Source organism: Nuphar pumila, chromosome 6, assembly GCF_984573655.1.
Source record: "Nuphar pumila chromosome 6, dmNupPumi1.hap1.1, whole genome shotgun sequence".
In the NCBI taxonomy this organism is placed as follows: domain Eukaryota; kingdom Viridiplantae; phylum Streptophyta; class Magnoliopsida; order Nymphaeales; family Nymphaeaceae; genus Nuphar; species Nuphar pumila.
Window position 1 is genome coordinate 102947782 of NC_143254.1, and position 20741 is coordinate 102968522.

At 42.0% G+C, this 20741-nt stretch overlaps 1 protein-coding gene and 1 non-coding gene across 2 annotated transcripts; both read left to right on the forward strand.

Annotated features, from left to right (window-relative positions):
• Window positions 1-11738: 11738 nt before the first annotated feature.
• Window positions 11739-11826, forward strand: LOC149835469 (small nucleolar RNA snoR114). The gene has a single exon (XR_016432905.1). It is a non-coding gene; the product is annotated as a small nucleolar RNA snoR114 (small nucleolar RNA).
• Window positions 11827-14047: 2221 nt separating this feature from the next.
• LOC149835470 (S-adenosylmethionine synthase 1-like) lies at window positions 14048-16868 on the forward strand. Its single transcript, XM_090010542.1, has 2 exons — window positions 14048-14116; window positions 15520-16868. Exon 2 carries the CDS (start codon window positions 15520-15522, stop codon window positions 16693-16695), a length of 1176 nt encoding a protein of 391 aa, XP_089866668.1. The 5' UTR covers window positions 14048-14116; the 3' UTR covers window positions 16696-16868.
• The last annotated feature ends 3873 nt before the right edge of the window (window positions 16869-20741 follow it).

Below are 20741 nucleotides of genomic sequence, written 5' to 3' on the forward strand. Positions count from 1 at the left end.
ACATGAATTAGATTGCACTCATGAGAAATAAATGACTTATTACGTTTATTTTCGAGTCATTTCTTGAACTTCAAACAATCCACCTTCTTATGCCCTTTCTTTTTGCAGAAGAAACACTTTATAGAAGGGCCACCTAACTGGGATTTGGCTTTCGCCTGAGAGTTTGAACTCTCCTCAGTGGCTTTCTTCTGATTCTTCTTTTTGAAGGAGCTTTTCTTTGGCCTCGACCTCTGTTTATCCTTATGAGAGGCCATATGTGCACTTGGCACCCTCTCACCCTTTAATCTCTTCTCTTCCTCAACACACTTACTCAAGAGGTCATTAAAAGACCACTCATTATTATGTGTGTTGTAGGAGATTTTAAAGGGTCCATATTCAGTAGGTAACGAGGTTAAGATCAGATGAACTAAAAAGGAGTCAGAGATGGTGAACTTCTTGTCATTCAGTTGAGTCGCAATATTCTTCATTTCCAAAATGTGCTGTCGGATGTGACTGTCAATAGCATATTTCACAGACACTAATTTGGACATGAGGGTACTGGCCTTTGCCTTATTAGAAGTGACGAATTGAGCTTCAATGGCTCCCAGAAATTCCTTCACAGTCCTACAATGAGGAATTGTGCCTCGAATGTTCTTAGCCACCCGAGATTGCAAAAGCAACAGGCTAAGTCTGTTCGAGCGCTCCCACTTCTCAGAGGCAGCCTTCTGATCGATTGTACTCTGCTCTGTAAGAGCGGGAGGTTCGTCAATTCTAAGGGCCAGATCTAAATCCATATAGCCCAAAGTGAATAATACAATTTCGTTCCAATCAGAAAAATTTGATCCATCTAAAATAGGAATACTACTTGAACCGTCGATATGGAAGGAACCTGATAAATCAAGGAACGAAAAATGGAAAGATATTACTATTATTGCTCAGACGAGACTCGTGTTGAAAAGGTAAAAGTGAGACCCTTTATTTTCACCTTTTCTGAGACAAGCATAGTTGAGCCATTATCGTTTCACTTTGGTGAAAATGATAATACTCATAATTACTCCGTCTCTTCAATTCTCAAGGAATTGACTTCAGTTGGTGAAACTAGTAGATCATGAATCCATAGGCAATTCAGCACTGTACCTTTGGGTACGAACATGCTTCATGGGCTGGAACACATCTACTATCACACCTTGTGTAAATTTGGAACACAACGACCTACCTTTGGGTAGAATCGATGTTTCATAAATTCACACACAATCATAATTACGAATCTTAATACGATCCAAAGAATCCTTAATTAACACGACTCATATCACTTTGCTGATTACATGAATCGGTTAATCAAAATCTTTTACCGAAAAAACTATTCGTATTATGGAGCACGCCCATGAACACATTTTAATGCATGTATATTCATGACTTAATATCAGTTCATACTTCAACAAATATGCATAAACTAATTTTCATGAATTTAGTTACAATTCATGCTTAAAATCATCATGCATAACTTAACCAACGCTAAATGCATGAATTAACATGCATAAGTCATGCATTATTCAAAATAAATACTTTATAAAGCATGAAAAATAATAAAAGCATGCTCATATGGGTAAAACTCAGGGTCCTCATGTAGGAACCGGTCTAAAAACACTCTGAACCGGTCTGAAACCGCCCCGAACCGGTCATCTAAGGGTCTGAACCAGTTTTTAACCTTATAAACCGATACTTAATATGAAAAAAAAGTTCATATAACCCTATAACCGTATGCCAAAATCCCTGTATTTCTTTATATTTATGAAAACAGGGTCTCAGCATCTCGGAACCGGTGAAAAACTGGAAAGAACCGGTCAAAAATGACTCTGAACCGGTTCCGAAAGTGGTCAGATCAGGTTCCTGATCTGATTCAGTCTCAATAGTATTTGGATCCTGCTTTTATGGATCCAACCCAGTTTTAAATGGGATCTGGGTCTGACCCGACCCATACTTAATATGGGTCGGACCCGGCCCGAACTAAAACTCGGGTTAGTCCCGGTCCAAAACAGGCCCGAGTCGGACCCGGTCCAAAATAGACCTGGGTCGGACTCGGTCCCTCAAGGATCCGGGTATGACCCGGTCCAAACCGGATACCGGGTTCGACCCGGTCCAAACCGGACCCGGGTACGACCCGGTCCTTCATGGACCCGGGTTCGACCCGGTCCAAAACGGACCCCGGGTTCGACCCGGCTCTTAATGGGTCCGGATCGGACCCGTTCCAAAATGGATCCAGATCAGACCCGATCTAAATGGAGACCTGATCCTTTTCGGATCAGACCCATACCCGGTCCCATTATGGGTCCGCGTCAGATCCAAAAATAATATTAATAGCAGGCCCGATCTATTTCGGGTTTGGATCGGGCCCTGCTATCGAGTCTTCACTCGGGACCCAATCCGGTCCCCTGATAGAAATTAAACAGAAACCCGATGGGTTTCTGTTTGAAATTTTAGGAAAACCGAAAAGGGGTTTTCGCCCTTTTCGGTTCCACGGCGACCCACGTCGCCGTAACGGCGACTGACGCTGGACCCCGGCGACCTGCGTCACCCCACGGTGACGCCGGTCCGGCGGCAGCCCCCCGTCACCAGACGTCGCCCCACGGCGACGCTTCGCGACCGATGGATGAAGGGCACAACTAGAACTGCAGTGCCGGCTAGATCGCCAGTGAACGGCGGATGATTCAACCGGCATATCACCCCACGACGATGGTCCAATCCGGCGACAGCCCCGGCGAAAATCCACCCCCTCCCCGGCGACAGGTAAGGGTTTAAATTTTTTTTTTTATAGTCGTCGCCGATTTACTGATAACACCGACGATGAGGTGGGAAAACCTGGGCGCCGACAAGACTGCCACTGACAGCTCTGCTGTTTTCCGGCAAAAACAACTTGCCCGATGACTGAAATGGAAAACAGAGAGAAAAGGGGTTTTTAAACCCCTTTCGACATCTGCCGGTCACATTTTCAGGCGAGGGCTGACCGACAGAAGATAAACCCCTCTGCAGCTCAATGGCCACAGACGATTCCAGGTTTTCATCTGCTGGTTATCGATGGTTATCGCTCCACGGCGACTCCACCGATGCCCAAAACGCCGATACAGCCTACACGGCCACGCGCAGCGGAAATGCGTGGCCGTGGGCCCATAACCCAATGTTGGGCGATACCTCATGAAAACAAGATGACAGGGAGCGTACCTGGATTCGCCATTGATCGTGTAGGAGGTTCAGCGTTCTCCTCAACCGGTCGACGCCCACAATGAGCCCAGGCCTTATGTCGACGGTGAGCAGGACCCTATTCTGCTTAAGCCTGAATGCAGAATTGAATTTGGGCAGGGATATGTTACGAATTCTCATCAACTTCGTAACCCCTAACCCCTTATATATTGGAGGAATTGGGCAGTTACGTGAATGTGGTCTCTCCACATTCACGTAACTCCCACCCACTATCTCCATTAATCAGCCACTTACGTGACCCACTAAGAGGGTGTCAAACCGGGTCAGACTGTGGGTTGGACCCGTAACCCAAAATGTCCAACATTCTCCACCGTCGTAAAGAGTTTTGGATCGATCTATTGAGGATACACCAATGATCAAACATGTATTACATATATTTTCACACCTTTTGACAGACTGAACATGAAATGAAGACATGTTCAGTTTTCTCTTCCATGTTCTCATAAAGACAACATCGATTAACCGTGGAGAATCTCAGTCTTTGCAGTCGATCCTGGGTAAGAAGACGACCTTCTAACGTTAAGAGGAGGGTGATGGCAGCCCTCGGATAATGACCCTTGCACCAAATCAACCTCGTGTGGGGAAGCTTGGGATGGTGGGAATGTAGTTGAAAAGGTGGAAGAATTTCCCAACATTATGTTGTCTTGGATGTCAGATTGTTGAAACAGAGAGGAATTCCACTCTATGGGGTTGAAGGAACTGGATCAGCGATTAGGAGTTCGACAATCCGAGTTGTTCAATCAATCAATTTGGGGATGCCAAATGTGTTGTTGTTTCCCCAAACGCCATTTGACACATTCTCGAATGCGAAGTCCTTGAGTTAAACTTTTCCACCCGTGTGAGCATTTGGTGACAACCTTAGGAAACCAAATATATGTTCTATGGAGATACTTACTTTGGATTAATCAAACCCATGGATTTGAATCCTCTTGTAAAATCGTTCAACCCAGCTTTGCTAAACAAGTAGTGTTATGTTTTCTTGATTTTTAATCCTCCATCTTTTTTGGCCTTACAACCCTTGTCCCAAGCAAGCAAATGGAAATGATGGTCTGAAGGAGAGTGATCATACCACAAGAACTAATTCATGATTGTCTCCATTTGATATATCAACGAACTTAGCAATAGAAAGTGAGATATCCAATATATTGGGAAGGAAGCAAGGACAAATTTAATAAGAACTAGCATGCTCGCCATGGAAAGAAACCCTCTTGCTTTAATTCTCCAACCTTTTTTCGAAATTTTGCCACCAATGGATTGCATAGGGACTTCTTTAGCCTTTAAAAAGAAGTCTCAAATATTAGATGGAAAGCAAAGCCCTGTCAGCCACATAAATGATCTATCTATTTGATTAATACTGATATGAGATAAATTAAAGGAAATATACAGGGATTTACCTGGACAATTTTGATTTAATTGTCTTCAAATTCACAAATGATACAACAACAACAAACAACAACAACAACTACGCCTTCATCCCAAAACAATTGGGGTCAGCGATATGAACCAAAAAAGAAATTCATTTTGGGTCTTCCACATAAATCCTTTTCCTCCAATCATTTCTATCCAACGCCATGTCCTCGGTGAGGTTCAAAGCATTCATATCCTTTCCTATCATCTCCATCCAAGTCTTCCTAGGCCTACCCCGACCTCTTTTAACTAATATATTTTCCCATTTCTCCAACCTTCTAACTGGAGCATCATTAGGCCTTCGCCGAATATGTCCAAACCACCGTAAACGATTCTCTCGCATCTTATTTTCAATGGGTGCAACACCTACCTTCTTACGTATCTCTTCGTTCCGAATCTTATCTTTTATTGTATTTCCACACATCCATCTAAGCATCCGCATCTCAGCTACACTCATTTTTTGAATATGATGTCTCTTGGCAGCCCAACATTCCGTACCATAAAGTAAAGCGGGTCTAATAGTCGTCCTATAAAACTTTCCCTTCAACCGCAATGGCATTCTACGATCGCACAGCACTCCAGTAGCACTTTTCCATTTCATCCACCCAACCTTTATCCTATGATTTACATCTCCATCAATTTCTCCATACTTTTGAATGATGGATCCCAAATATTTGAAATAATCATTCACCGGTATATCTTGCTCACCAAGCTTCACTACACTCCCATCACTACTTCGTTGCTTACTAAACCGACATTCCATATATTCAGTCTTACTCTTACTCAACTTAAAACCTCTAGCTTCCAATGTCTGTCTCCATAATTCTAACTTAGCATTAACCCCAGCTCTAGACTCATCAATCAAAACAATATCATCTGCAAACAACATACACCACGGTACATTTTCTTGAATTGATCTCGTAAGCTCATCCATCACTATCGCAAATAGGAAAGGGCTTAAAGCAGATCCTTGATGTAACCCAACCGTTATCGGAAAATTGGTTGTCACCCCTCCACAAGTGCGGACATTGGTTACTACTCCTTCATACATATCTTTAATTATACTAATGTACTTGAGAGAAACACCTTTCTTCATCATTGTCCACCAGAGAACGTCCCTAGGTACTCTATCGTATGCCTTCTCTAAATCAATAAAAACCATATGCAAATCTTTGTTCCTCTCTCTATATCTTTCAATAAGTTGTCTAAGAAGATGTATAGCTTCCATAGTTGATCTTCCAGGCATAAAACCAAATTGATTCTCCGATATCATGACAACCTTCCTCAACCTAGACTCAATCACCCTCTCCCAAAGTTTCATAGTATGACTCATGAGTTTTATACCACGATAGTTTGTGCAATCTTGTATATCACCCTTATTCTTATATAAAGGCACCAAAGTACTCTTCCTCCACTCATTAGGCATCTTATTTGTTCGCCAAATCAAGTTAAAAAGATTTGTCAACCATTCTAAACCTTTCTCTCCCAAGCATTTCCAAGCCTCGATAGGTATACCATCTGGGCCAACTGCCCTTCTTGATTTCATTTTCTTCAAAGCCTCTGCAATTTCTTTCTTTTGAATCTTGCGCATGAAGTCACGATTTATCTCATGAAAAGGAATGGAGAAGTCTCCAAGATCTTGAGCATGACTATCATTAAATAGCTTATCAAAATAATATTTCCATCTCTCCTTAATCTCCTCATCTTTGACTAAAACCCTTTGCGTTTCATCTTTGATACATCTAACCATACCCAAATCCTTCGATTTCATATCTCTCATCTTTGCAAGCCTATAAATATCCTTCTCGCCTTCTTTGGTATCCAACTTGTCATAAACCTCCTTATATACCTTAGCCCTCGCGTTTCGAACAACTTTTTTAGCTTCCTTCTTTGCTATCATATACTTCTCCAAATTCTCATTATCACGACTCTTACTTAGATTTCTATAACACTCTCTTTTAACCTTAATAGCTAATTTGACATCTTCGTTCCACCATGATGTATCCTTACCTAGTGGTGCACCGCCTTTAGACTCACCCAATACCTCCTTAGCTACTTTTCTCATACCACACGCTATCTTATTCCACATTGATTCTGAATCCTCCTCGAGACACCAATCAACTTCCTTAACTACCTGCTCTACAAACATTCCTTGTTTAGCTCCTTTCAGTGCCCACAACTTAATTCTAGGATCTATCCTATGTCTATCCCTTTTGCGGCATTGTCTAATTCTAAGATCTAAAATTAAGACTCTATGTTGTGTAGCTACACTTTCTCCTGGTATAACCTTACAATCGATGCAACAACCCCTATCTCTCTTTCTAAGTAGGAAAAAATCTATCTGACTCGTATTAACCCCACTTTTAAATGTTACTAGGTGAGACTCCCTCTTCCTAAACCAAGTGTTTGCTAAGATCATATCATAGGACAAACAAAAATCTAAAATCCTTTCTCCACTTTCATTTCTTTCTCCTATACCATAGCCTCCATGGATATTCTCAAATCCATCCCTACTAATGCCTACATGTCCATTAAGGTCACCGCCGATGAAAAGCTTTTCTCCATAAGATGTCTCTTGTACTACTCCATCTAAATCTTCCCAAAATTGATGCTTAATGGAATCATCTAAACCTACTTGAGGTGCATAAACACTAATAATATTAATAATATCCGTACCTAATACTAATTTAATAAGTAAAATTCTATCACCCTTCCTACGGACCTCAACTACATTATCTATAAACTGACGACTCATAACAATCCCTACTCCATTCCTATTCCTATTTATTCCTGTATACCAAATCTTATATCCCCAAGGTTCTATCACTTTAGCTTTCTCACCTACCCATTTGGTCTCTTGAAGACATAAAATATCAATCTTTCTCCTACACATAACATCTACTAACTCTACCAACTTACCAGTAAAAGACCCTATGTTCCAAGTGGCTAACCTAATTTTATGGTCTTGGACTAACTTCTTTACCCCCACCCGTCCAACAAAGCGAGGGAACCCTTGCCTATTTGACACCACACCCGGGCGTCGGTGTGACGCGTCGCTTCTGGGCGACGACCTAGCAACCCTTGCACATTTATCACTGCCTCTGGGCCTAGAGAGTACAGCGCGTCGCTCAGTAGGGAACGCCCCAACGAAATTCTCATATTGGTTCATTTTCATAGGATATGACAAAGTTTTTATGCTGGCTGTCACAGGCCTACCGCAACCCTCCTCCTTTATCCGGGCTTGGGACCGGCAGTGTATAACTACACAGGCGGAGTTCAAATTCACAAATGATATTCAGAAAATTATAAACAGGCTGCATTTTGTCTCAAAGAATAAAGAATGCATCATCAGCAAACAAAGATGACTCCAACAAAAGCCTTTCACTAAAATTGAAGAGATTAGGCCTTCACTTTTTGCAAGATGTAATCGTTGACTAAGTCTTTCTATCATAAGTAGGAAAAGGAAAGGGGGAGATCCCAGACAAACACCTCCGTTGCTAAGAAATTCCTGCCATGGTTCCCAATTGATCACCACCACGAATTTGGGAGTGGAGATACATTGTGTGATGCATATCCGCAAATCCTAATCGATGAAGTGTGTCCTCCAGGAAATGCCAGTCGACATGATTGTAGGCTTTAGCAAGATCTATCTTAAACATAATAGAAGAGATCTTGCTATGCACCATCGAAGTGACTAGTTCATGAGATACGAAAATACTTTGTTGAATATTATGACCTTTCAAGAAAGCTCTGTGATTATCTAAAATGATACGTTGGAGGATGGGGGGTTCATGCATATCACCATTATCTTGGTAATACAACAACAACAACTACGCCTTCATCCTAAAACAATTGGGGTTGGCGATATGAACCAAAAAAGAAAATCATTCTGGGTTTTCCACATGAATCCTTCTCCTCCAATCATTTATATCCAATGCCATGTCCTCGGTGAAGTTCAAAGCATTCATATCATTTTCTATCACCTCCATCCATGTGTTCCTAGGCCTACCCCGACCTCTTTTAACTAATATATTTTCCCATTTCTCCATCCTTCTAACTGGAGCATCATTAGGCCTTCGCCGAATATGTCCAAACCACCATAAACGATTCTCTCTCATCTTATTTTCAATGGATGCAACACCTACCTTCTTACGTATCTCCTCATTCCGAATCTTATCTTTTATTGTATTTCCACACATCCATCTCAGCATACGCATCTCAGCTACACTCATTTTTTGAATATGATGTCTCTTGGCAGCCCAACATTTCGTACCATATAAAAAATTACACAAGCTAATGAGCTGGAATTTAAAGAAAGTGTGAGCTCCTTCTTACTTCAGGATGAGGATAATGTGAATCGAGTTAATACTCGAAAAGACTTTGCCTTTGGCAAAGAAATCTTTGATGACCACACAAACAATTTTGGCAATAATGGATCAAAAAGAGGTGCAAAAGCTACTTGGGAAGTCGTTCGGGCGAGAAGGGATTTCTCTATCCAGATTAAAAACTAGCAACTTCCTCACCATAAACAAGTTTATGGAGACTAACATTTTCTTCAATGCTTAACAAGAAACACCATGGATCCATAAAAAATATTGGTGTCGACATTAGACCCAGTAAAAAATTTAGAGAAGTAATCAAAAGCTTCTCTAAAAATGTTCTCCCGACCAACCATGCTAGAGCCATCTTTTTGAAGCCAATGTATTTATTTGCGCTGCGTATCCGTATTGGCCACTAAATAGAAAAAATGAGAGTTGTGGTTCCCTGCATTAAGCCATCGACATCTAGATTTCTTACGCTAGTTTGCTTCTTCCATTTGGAGAATGTCTGATAACTCATCTTAAAGAAGAGATTCTTTCTTGATGGCAGAAAAGATCTCTGCATCCACATGAGCCTGTAAACTAGAAATTTCTTTGCTAATGTACTTCTTTCAAGCTTGGAGATCACCTATTGCATGCTTTTTCTACTAATGAAGGTGTTGGCGAATTACTATTAGAAGCTTGGACAGTACTAGAAACATGGGGCAGCCACTGATTTTCATAGACCATCCACTTCTGACTACTTCTTGACAATCTAAATGAGTTGCACATGATGAAAAGAATTTAAATTGACAAAGTCATCTTGATATGATGGTTTGTTGTGAACACACACATTATAATTCAACACTGATTTGGGAAGGGCAGTCAAAGCTGATGCAAGAATTCAAAACAACCAATGGTCGTTGATGAAGCATCGATCCAATTGTTGGCTCGATAGTTAAGACCTAGCTGCTTGTTGTGCCATGTGAAATGACAAGATGGGCTATCCACTTCCATGATGAGGCTTGTTGATTCAATGAACTGGTTGAAATCTTTAGAACTCGTATGATGAGAGGAAGAACCCCAACACTCCCATAAAGAACAAGTGGTGTTCCAACATATGAAAAAGTCAAGGAACATGTGCTTATACCAGGAGGAAAGGAGAGGCCGACACTTCTTTGCACCAGAACTAAGGAGAACCATTCGACGGGGCCCACTTGAGGGAGTGTCTAACTGGAGTACACGCCCTCCCTCTCTAAAAGCCTTTCATGATTAATTAATGAGTACTTAATTAATTACTCCCTCTTAATATATAAGAATCTCAATTAGTGAAGAAGTTTTATTAAAGGAAGGACTTTGGAATCCTTTTTCAGTCTTTATTTTTTAGTAGGATTCTTTATAGATTAGGTGCTTAAATATAAACTCTATTTCAAAATTGGCATCTATAAATAAAGGTTTATGGTTCTCCTCTATACATTGAATAAGATAATGAAGTTTTTCAAACTCCATCTCTCCCTCTAGCAATTCTCTCTCTCTCTCTATATATATATATACATCTATAACTTCCTTAGGTTGGTTCATTATCCATTTCAAGGGTCTAATCTCTTCTTGTACCTGTATCTTCGCTATAAAATAATTTCTACCATGAAATTAGATGTAAGAGCTCTATCAATCGTGGTTCTGTTGATCAACCTTTCTTACGAACATATCTCAGGTATTTATATCATTTATTGGACCTCTATTAATCTCTAACATTTTCTAAGGCCGCCTAAGCCATTTAAACTAAGACCACATCCGAATGAGCAGTGCAATCTCATTCTACCAGTTATTTTGCCTATTCTTACAGCATCGAAAAAATTCCATTTAAGGATATACTTGGTCTAATCAAGGAGAACTTTGATTTTAGGCCATGAATGATCGATTGATATCAATTTGGAAATGAAGAGGGGGCAATTTCGGGTTCCAAAAGGCAGATGCTTATGGGCACTTTGGACGTGATGATCTAGACTTCACATGGGAGACTGTTAAGCTGCTCAAGTGGGGAAAAACCTAACTGCAGTGCTTTAAGGATGCATAATGCTTGTTGGTTCATACAACCTCCATGTCATTCTCTTTTCTTATTTTGTGTGCTTTGTTTGTTTTTGCTTGAGTCTACTGTGAGAGTAATCATGCAGCTGGATTCTGCATTTGGCTGAGTCTATTTAAAGCGCATTTTTTTTTAAGGAAGAGTCTGTTGAAAGCGAGTTGTGTTGAGAAAACCAGTCTGTTCAGACTATGAATTTAATGACAAGATGGAAAGAAGAACATATACTAATTAAAGAGTAAGATTGTAACTGTATTTCTCCATACTAATTAAGTTCCATACTTAATTTTGAGTAACTTGTGTCCACTGTTTCACCAACGGGCACTGCTTGTCTGGCTAGTGCACGTCACCTTGTGTTGGGAGGTTGCAAGTTCAAATCTCAATGGTATCATTGTACAACTGGTAGGGGTCAGCCTAACCCCAACTTGCCTTTCAAAAAAAAAAAAAGCCTTGTGTCCACTGTTTCGAGCCCAACATTATCTTCATGGCGTTGAGTCGTTGACTCGAAGAGTAAGCTTGCAACGGTATTTTTCATTACTAATGAAGTAACATACTTAATTTTGAGTAACTTGTGTCTACTGTTTCGAGCACAACATTATCTTCATGGCGTTTGAGCAGTTGACGCGAGAATTGAAATAAACAATAGTCCCATATCGAATGTTTTACAAAAGATTAAACTTTTTATAAAACAAGATTCGTCTTAAATTCAATGTGAGCGGTGAAGAAATTGGCGCCCTTGTGGAGTTGAGTTCCTTCCACGCTTGTCCGATTGTAGTGACGAACGATGGCGCATCTGAGCTCAAAATATTTTTTATTTTCTCTTTTCCATTTTTGTCTTCTTATGCATTTTAGTATCTTCTTCAGGTGGGTCACGTTTGGATCCGGAAATTACAGGAAAATCTGAGACCATGATATCATCAGATACCTTGTGTTCTGATGCCGTTCGTTCATGCGATGAACGGCATTCCAAATACCATGGTTGGGTTCGACTCTTCATCTTCTAAATGGGTCCTGTTTTCGTTTTAGTGCTGTTGATGCTCTAGATGAATGGCATCTATCTAAGGTTTGCAAAATGAACATCTGAAAAATACTTCATATATATGGTATGTGAGATGCCGTTTTTCACATGGATGAATGACCTCATCTTCTAAATGGGTCCCACTTTTTTTAGAGCAGTTAATGAACGGATCTAAGGTTTGCAAAATGAACGGCTGAAAAATAGTTCATATATATATGGTATTTGGGATGCTGTTCATCACATGGATGAATGGTTATCATAGCGAGGTCTGACGGATAACTCTCCGTCTCAGAGCTGGCTCTGACTTTATATGCACCCATTGAAAATGTGGCCAAATGTACTGATTTTACACAAAATACTCGCTACATTTGTTCTGAATCCAGCCCAAATTCAGCACTCTATCATGTGTTTCAAGCCCGACCTAGATCTAGAAGCTGACCCACTCATTGAAGTTTGGATCCAATATCAGGTCGACCCATTTGCAACCCTATTAGATCGTAGAAGAAATTAAGTTAAAGTCCTAGTCACCAATATCGCCACCTTTTTCAAAATACCACAATAAAATCAGAAAATTTTCAAAAGATATATTATTACCAAGAAAAACATGATATTTTCAAAACATCACTTGCTTTGAAAATATCATGGCTTTAACCCAATATTAACACAATAAAAGAAACTTTTTCCCTAGTTTCTTATAATATCTACATTTTTATTTATATTTTTATAAAACGTTATCTTTCCCAAGATCCTCGTGAAAAAATGCAACTGTAAAAAGACAGAGAGAGACCAACGGACAGGAGGCTCCGCTTGTTTGACAGGAGCAGTTAATGCCCATCACCTTGTGTTGGAAGGTTGCAAGTTCGAATCCCAATGGTATGGTTGTATAACTGGTAGGGGTCGGCCTAACCCGAGCTTTCTCTGTCGAAAAGAGAGAGAGAGAGAGAGAGAGAGAGAGAATTCAACTTTGGTGGGCTGTAGTCCATAGAGTTGGTGTCCTGGCCATTTCATTAATCTTTTTTGGAATTTTTTTTGGTTACTTGTGTTATTTTAATGCACCACCTTCTTCTACTTCATCTTCCTTTCCTTTTCCTAATTATTGTTCTCAGGTTTTCGTTCTCATGATTTACATGCAATTTTCATCCTTGGGCGGCATATGTTATTCTGGTGAAGGGAATTTCTGGACTCTCTTCCAATCTTAGTCATTGAAACAGTTCAATTTCAGGTGGGTGATCGTTAATTTCTGTCCAGTTAGCAGCACCGATTAAGACCCGGGTTCAGACCCAAAACTCCTATTAATACATGGATCCAGGTATAGTTTGTGAAATTTTATACTAGACCCGAGTTTCGATTAAGACCCACAATTTTTCAATGTAAAATTGATAAAAAAATATTATTTTACTGGGTATGATCCGGGTGTGGGAATGATTTTTCTTATAGTGGACCTAATTAGACATGGGTCCTGACCCAATACCATACCTGAAAATCGGTTTCAAGTCCGGTTTCATCTGGGTCCCAACCCAACCCAACCCAACCTAACGTACCCGTTGACACCCCTAATATAAAGAGTAACTCAGGTGGTCACGTAAGCAATTTCTTGAATAGGTAGGCGTTTATCTTCAATGTTCGAGAACTTGGGCCGTTAAATGTAAAATTGTCATAAGTATATAAATTACTCGAATAAAAAGAAAAAAGAAAACAGAAAAGATAATAATCCACCATGGCATCATCTCCATCCACCACCAAGTTTATATAAATTACCCAAAGAAAAAAGAAAAGAAAAGAGAATAACCCACCATCGATCCACCAACTCTCCCAACAAACCCCTCTGGGCCACCACTTTCCACCTTCACATTTGTGTAGAATGCAAGTCAAAGCGAGTGAGGACAAACCCACATGACCGACTGCACAACATGGCCCTTACATGGTTGGTAGAATACCAACCCCCAATCATAGTGTTGATGAGCAAAGAAGCTATAAATAGCTCATTCCTCTCTAGCTTTCTCATCATCCACCATACTCCACAATCTTCTACCTGAGCTCAATTTGCACTTATTTCACACAGGCTTGTGGAAGGTATGCACTTATTTCACACAGGCTTGTGGAAGGTTATTTGCTTATGTCATGCATTTGTTTGGTTATTTGACTGTTAGGATAGCAATATCTTGAAATTTACTTTTGTATTTCTCTCTCTCTCTCCTACCCTGGTTCATATGTTCTAAAACTATCCTTTGACAAAATCTCATGTCTACTGCAATTGGTCCCTGGGAAGCACCCCCAAACTAATTTCTCTTTCCACTTGTCAAATGATTAAAAGGTCCAACGGTAGCGACATAAATAATGGATATCATCCTTGCAACCAATTTTCTCTGTCCATGATGGTTGTAAAAAAAAGGATCATAGTCTGACCAGAACTCAAAACAGAGAATTACTGCTGCGTTCAACCCACATGACCCTATTAAGTCACTGTAGGCTTTCAATGCCACCAACTAACATTAGAAACACACCATCTGTGGTAACCTGTTCATGATCAAAGGCAGCAACCAAGTTTCGCTGTCCATCATAGATGTGAGGAACAGAACACAAATAAACCAGAACAAACAGAGTATTGTTCTCTTCCACCCACTTCTTTAGTTGAATATCCTTCTTTGCACATGAACTCTATTTTGTTTTGTTCTTTTCTAGAAATGCTAAATATATGCCCGGAGGTTGAGAATATATGAAGGGCAAAGACCCTAGTTGAAATTTCCTTGTTTACATATCAACTCTGTTTTCTTACTTTTGCTCATCCTTCTTTACAGTAGCGTATGCATCTAATGTTTGAAACATAGTTACCAGAGTGGGAATGGGAATTCGCATGAAATCATGATTGAGGGAGTGAGAAGCTAGTAGGAAGCAGCATATGAAATCGTTGACAAAGTGATATGTAAAAATACATGAGCATAAGAATCAGAATTCTTAAATGAACTGAGATTTCTGAAGGAATCACGATTTTTGAACAAACAAGTTTGTCACGACAAAATTGAGATTCTCAGCTTATGAGAACAGGGATTCTTGAAAAAGTTGGGTTCCCCGGTCAGGAGAATCCAGATTCATATCCTGGAATTGAGTTTTCCATCATTGGGATTCATGATTCTTGATGAATCTGATTCCACTTTTTACAAATCATGATTCCCGTGTAGCATAAGCGATTCTGGTAACTATGGTCTAAACGTCATGAAATCGACATTCTGGACTTATGAGAATAGGGATTCTTGAAAGAATTGGGATTCCCATTCAGGAGAACTGAGATTCTCGTATCATGTAATTGAGTTTCCCATCTTTGGGATTTGTGATTCTTGATGATTCTGATTCCACCTTTTATAAATCATGATTCCCATGTAACATAAGCGATATTCTGGTAACCATGGTCTAAAACACTCAAAAGCTTCTCATTTATATAAGTTTTTGCTGACTGTCAACAATTTTGGCTGTTGCAGATGGACACTTTCCTCTTCACCTCAGAGTCTGTAAACGAGGGCCATCCTGACAAGCTATGTGATCAGATCTCAGATGCCATCCTCGACGCTTGCTTGGAACAAGACCCAGACAGCAAGGTAGCATGCGAGACATGCACCAAGACCAACATGGTCATGGTCTTTGGAGAGATCACAACTAAGGCTCAAATCAACTATGAAAAGATCGTTAGAGACACATGTAGAGATATAGGCTTCGTCTCTGCAGACGTTGGCCTGGACGCCGACAATTGCAATGTCCTTGTGAACATTGAGCAGCAAAGCCCAGATATTGCTCAAGGTGTGCATGGCCATCTTACCAAGAGGCCAGAGGAGATTGGTGCTGGTGACCAGGGCCACATGTTTGGATACGCCACAGATGAGACTCCCGAATTCATGCCTCTCACCCATGTGTTAGCCACAAAGCTTGGTGCGAAACTCACTGAAGTGAGGAAGAACGGCACCTGCCCATGGTTAAGGCCTGATGGGAAGACACAAGTCACTGTTGAGTACAGAAACGAAGGAGGTGTCATGATCCCACTGAGAGTCCACACAGTCCTTATCTCCACACAGCATGATGAGTCTGTGACAAATGAAAAGATAGCAATAGATTTGAAGGAGCATGTGATCAAGCCTGTGATCCCATCAAAATACCTTGATGAAAGGACTATATTTCATTTGAACCCATCTGGTAGATTTGTCATTGGGGGACCCCATGGTGATGCTGGGCTTACAGGAAGGAAGATCATAATTGACACCTATGGCGGGTGGGGTGCTCATGGCGGTGGTGCATTCTCAGGTAAGGACCCTACCAAGGTGGACAGAAGTGGTGCCTATATAGTTAGACAGGCCGCAAAGAGTGTGGTTGCTTCAGGCCTGGCTCGTCGCTGCATAGTTCAGGTCTCATATGCAATAGGGGTGCCTGAGCCACTCTCCGTATTTGTGGATACTTACAAGACAGGGAATATCCCAGATAAGGACATACTCACTCTGATCAAGGAGAATTTTGATTTCAGGCCGGGGATGATTGCTATCAATTTGGATTTGAAGAGAGGGGGCAATTTCAGGTACCAAAAGACTGCTGCTTATGGGCACTTTGGACGTGATGATACAGACTTCACATGGGAGACTGTAAAGTTGCTCAAATGGGGAAAAGCATAAACTACAATGCTTTAAGATGCGTAATGCTTATTGGTTAATACAACTTCCATGTCATTTTCTTTTCCTATTTTGTGCTCTTTTGTTTTTTTTTTTGCTTGAGTCTATTGTTAGAGAAATTATGCAGCTGGATTCTGCATTTGGCTGTCTATTGAAAGCGAGTTATGTCCAGAAAACCAGTCTGTTCAGACTGAATTTAATAAGATGGAAAGAAGAACATACTATTTAAAGAGTAAGCTTGCGATTGTATTTCTCCATACTATTTAAGTTCCATACTTAATTTCGAGTAACTTGTGTTTCGAACTCAACATTATCTTTCTTCATGACGTTGAGGCGTTGACGTGAGAATTGAAAGAAACAATAGTCCCATATCGAAGCTTTTATAAAAGATTATACTTCTTATAAAAGCAGATGTGGTACCAATGTAGCGAGCTGTTAATAAGTTTGGTGTTTTGGTGGAGTTCAATTTCCTCCACGCTTGTTCGATTCTTGTGACTCTGAACATGACATCATTGTCTTTGGGCAGTCCATCATTTCATCAAGTCTAACACAATTCTAATATTGACTCATCCCATTATTGGTACAAAATAACTTAATTAAGCATCCATTTGATCACTTTGGTGATTACAAATGCATTTTAATAACAATTCAAATATCATTCTTTATGTCAATATTGTCTATATGATGCACAAAAATACATATTTCTAAGACATTAATGAAAACATCATGCATCATAGCATAATGTGAGAAATAAACTAAGTGTTATACATGTAAAGTGCTTAAAACTTCTTAATTGATTCTAAACTGATGAATCAATCACAACGATACTCCAAAATGGTCCAAGAGAGCCCCAAAAACATTGAACCGACACCATAACCATTCAAACCGATCATTTTATACATAAAATATTCAAAAAGAATAAAGAAACAGTGAAAATGGCTTCTGAACCGGTCATAAAGCAGTGAAACGGTCCAGAAAACCCACAAATCGGTTTGAAAAAGCTTTGAACCGATCAAAAAAGTACTGAAACAGACTAGAACAGTCAAAATCGATTCTATAAAACATTGAACCGGCCCTCAAACACTTAGAACCAGTTCGGTTATGCCTAGAACCGGTCCCAAAAAACAAGGAACCGGTCTGAAACTGATAGAACCGGGCCCAGAACCGGATGAACCGGTTTTGGAACCGATTTGTCCAGTTCCTGACAGATTTGTTCTGGAACGGGCTTTTCCAGTTCTGAACAGATCGGTTCTAGAACTAGTTTGTTCCCTATTATCCGGTACGGGAACTGGATCGGGTTCAATGTGGAACAATATCCGGGATCCAAAATCCAAATGCATCTGGGTACCGGGTCATTAGTCCGGGTCGGATACAGTGTTAGATCTGGATCCAGAAAGCTTTATTGGACCCGGGTCATGACCCCCCCGGATCGGGTCTGCAAACACCAGACCCAATCCAAAAAGTAAAATAAAACCTATTAGGGTTATTTTTTCATTCTTCTCGAAACCTCATAGAGAAAAAAATGGGGGGAAACTGCTAGCGATGGGCCGACCACCAGCGACCGGTGGGCTGACCACCGGTGACCGGCGGGCGGACCATCAGCGATCGACGCCTCTGGAGGAGCACAAAGCATCGCCGTTTCCCGGCGTTGAGGCTCGACCCAAAAGCAAAAAGGGGGTAAAGACGAGGCAACGACAAGCAGACGTCGATCCTCCGGCGTCTCCGGCAGCAAGGAGCAGAACAACGTCGGGAAAAGGTTTTCCCCCGCGTCATTGAGCCACCTTACGCCGGCAGACATCCCTCGGATGCCGCATGTCACCGAACGGCAAAAGAAACCCATTTCTCGGCGATAAACCCTCTCCCCTCCGGCGCTTCAGCCCGCGGCGACCCCGGATCCGGCTGTCCCAGCGGTAAGGCCCTTCCCTTCTCTAGTTTTTTTTTTTAGCAGTATCCCGGTGACAGATGCCGTCGACCGAGACACGAGAGAAGAGAAAAATGGCATAGCTGAGTCGCTGAGTCACCGAGTCGGGTCTCGAACCGAAATGGTTCGATTCTCGAGATGAACAATTTGACCCAATTTAATAAAATCAGGTCTCTCTACGGGTCAGGTCCAACTAGATCTGACTAAGATCCAAAAAGATCTGAGTTTGAACCGGTTCCAAAAATGGACCCAGCCCTAAGAAAAAACGTTGATTCCTTTTTTTCATCTTTTCTGTTTTAACAGAAATACAAAGAGAAGAAAAAACATGGATCGTAGGGGGACAAACCAGACTTATAACCGTGGCTCTGATACGACAATGTGGAGAATCATAGGAGAAACACATTATGTATAACACGTTGGTGAAGAGATATTGTCACATACCTGTCCCTGCCATGGCGTTTATGCGAGAGACGGGCAATCTCCTCAGCCGAACTACTCCTGTCGATGAGTACATGCCTTTAAGCAGTGGGTGAGCAGAGACCGATCTCTGTAAGCCTTCAATTTCACACACAGCCACTGCCCATCATGTGGTGTATATGTAGGTATCCAAAGGATACTTTCGAAGGGTCACCATGCATCATACCAAAAGGTATGATGTATGAGAAGAGGCACTTCCGAAAGGTCACCATGCATCATTCCAAACGATATGATGTATGGGAAGAGGCACTTACGAAGGGGCACCTTGTTTTCCAACACACACACCTATAAATGAAGATTTACTAAGTGCATCGGCAACTGACGATAGATGTTGTATTTCTTATATGCACTTGATCCACGTTGTATAATGTTGATGACAGATAATTGTTGTGCGAGTGCCAGACCATCCCTGCACCCCTGCACCAGCCTTGAAGCGTGCTTGTGAGCATCTTCCACTGATCACTTGTATGTGTGCTTCTGCCTTGCAGCCTGTGACAGTGCTTATAACAAAAGCCATTGACACGACGCCTTCACTCTATTGTGCTTGTGTGCGCGTTTGGATGATCTAGCGCCTGCGTGCGCCACTTCAGTTCCGCACTTGCGTGCACATTGCTTTGTTTAGCGCCTGTGTGCAGCACTTAAGTTATGAGGGACCAAGCTCTAAACGGGCCGAGACAGGACCAGTCCTATGCCCACCCCTACACTACAAAAAAATAGTTGATTAGCGACGGAGTTATATCGTCGCTACTTAGCGACGGATTAACGAGAGAAATGAATCCGTCGCTATATTTGTAGAATTTTACGAAACTAGAGACATATTATATTCCCTCGCAAAATCCGTCGCTAAGTAGCGACGGATTGTGCGAGAGAATATTTTGTCGCAATAAATACGGCAGTTAGCGACAGAATTGCGATGGCTAAAATTCCGTCGCAACATAGCGACGGCCTAGGCGACGGAATATTTTCTGTCGCCTTTCATTTTTTGAATTACGATGGCTTAGCGACGGAATTAATCCGTCGCTAAATGTCGCATTACCCCTAATCCCAGCCCTCTTTTTCCTTTCTCCTTTCGCTGCTCCCGCCCGCCGCCCTCTCCCTCCTGCCGCCCTCTTCCTTCGGTCGCCCTATACATCCCGTCGACCTCTCTGTCGGCCCCCACCGTTCGCCGGAAGTCGATCTCCATCAACCTTCCGCTGCTGTCGCCGCTGCCTGGAGCAACCGCAGGTATTTCACCGTGAAATGGATTGGGGGTCGACCCCCTGCGTTTTCCGGCAGGGGTTCGACTCCGCCAGAAGGTCGACCCCGGTAGGTGGTCGACCCCCTGCCGTGTCCGACCGGGGGGGGGGGGGTCGACCCCCCGCCATGTCTGGCCGGGGGTCGACCCCCCGCTGTGTCCGGCAGGGGGTCAACCCCTTTTGATGTCCGGCAGGGGGTCAACCCCCTGCCGTGTCCGGCCAGGGGTCAACCCCCTGCCTTGTCCGGCAAGGGGTCAACCCCCTGTCGTGTCCGGCAGGGGGTCAACCCCTTTTGATGTCCGGCTGGGGGTCGACCCCCTGCCGTGTCCGGCCGGGGGTCGACCCCCTGCCGTGTCCGGCCGGGGGTCGACCCCCTGCCGTGTCCGGCCGGGGGTCGACCCCTGGTTTCTTGCTCT

Bases quoted from the DNA above. Each gene is read 5' to 3' on its own strand.
- LOC149835470 (XM_090010542.1), top strand. From the start codon at position 15,520: ATGGACACTTTCCTCTTCACCTCAGAGTCTGTAAACGAGGGCCATCCT.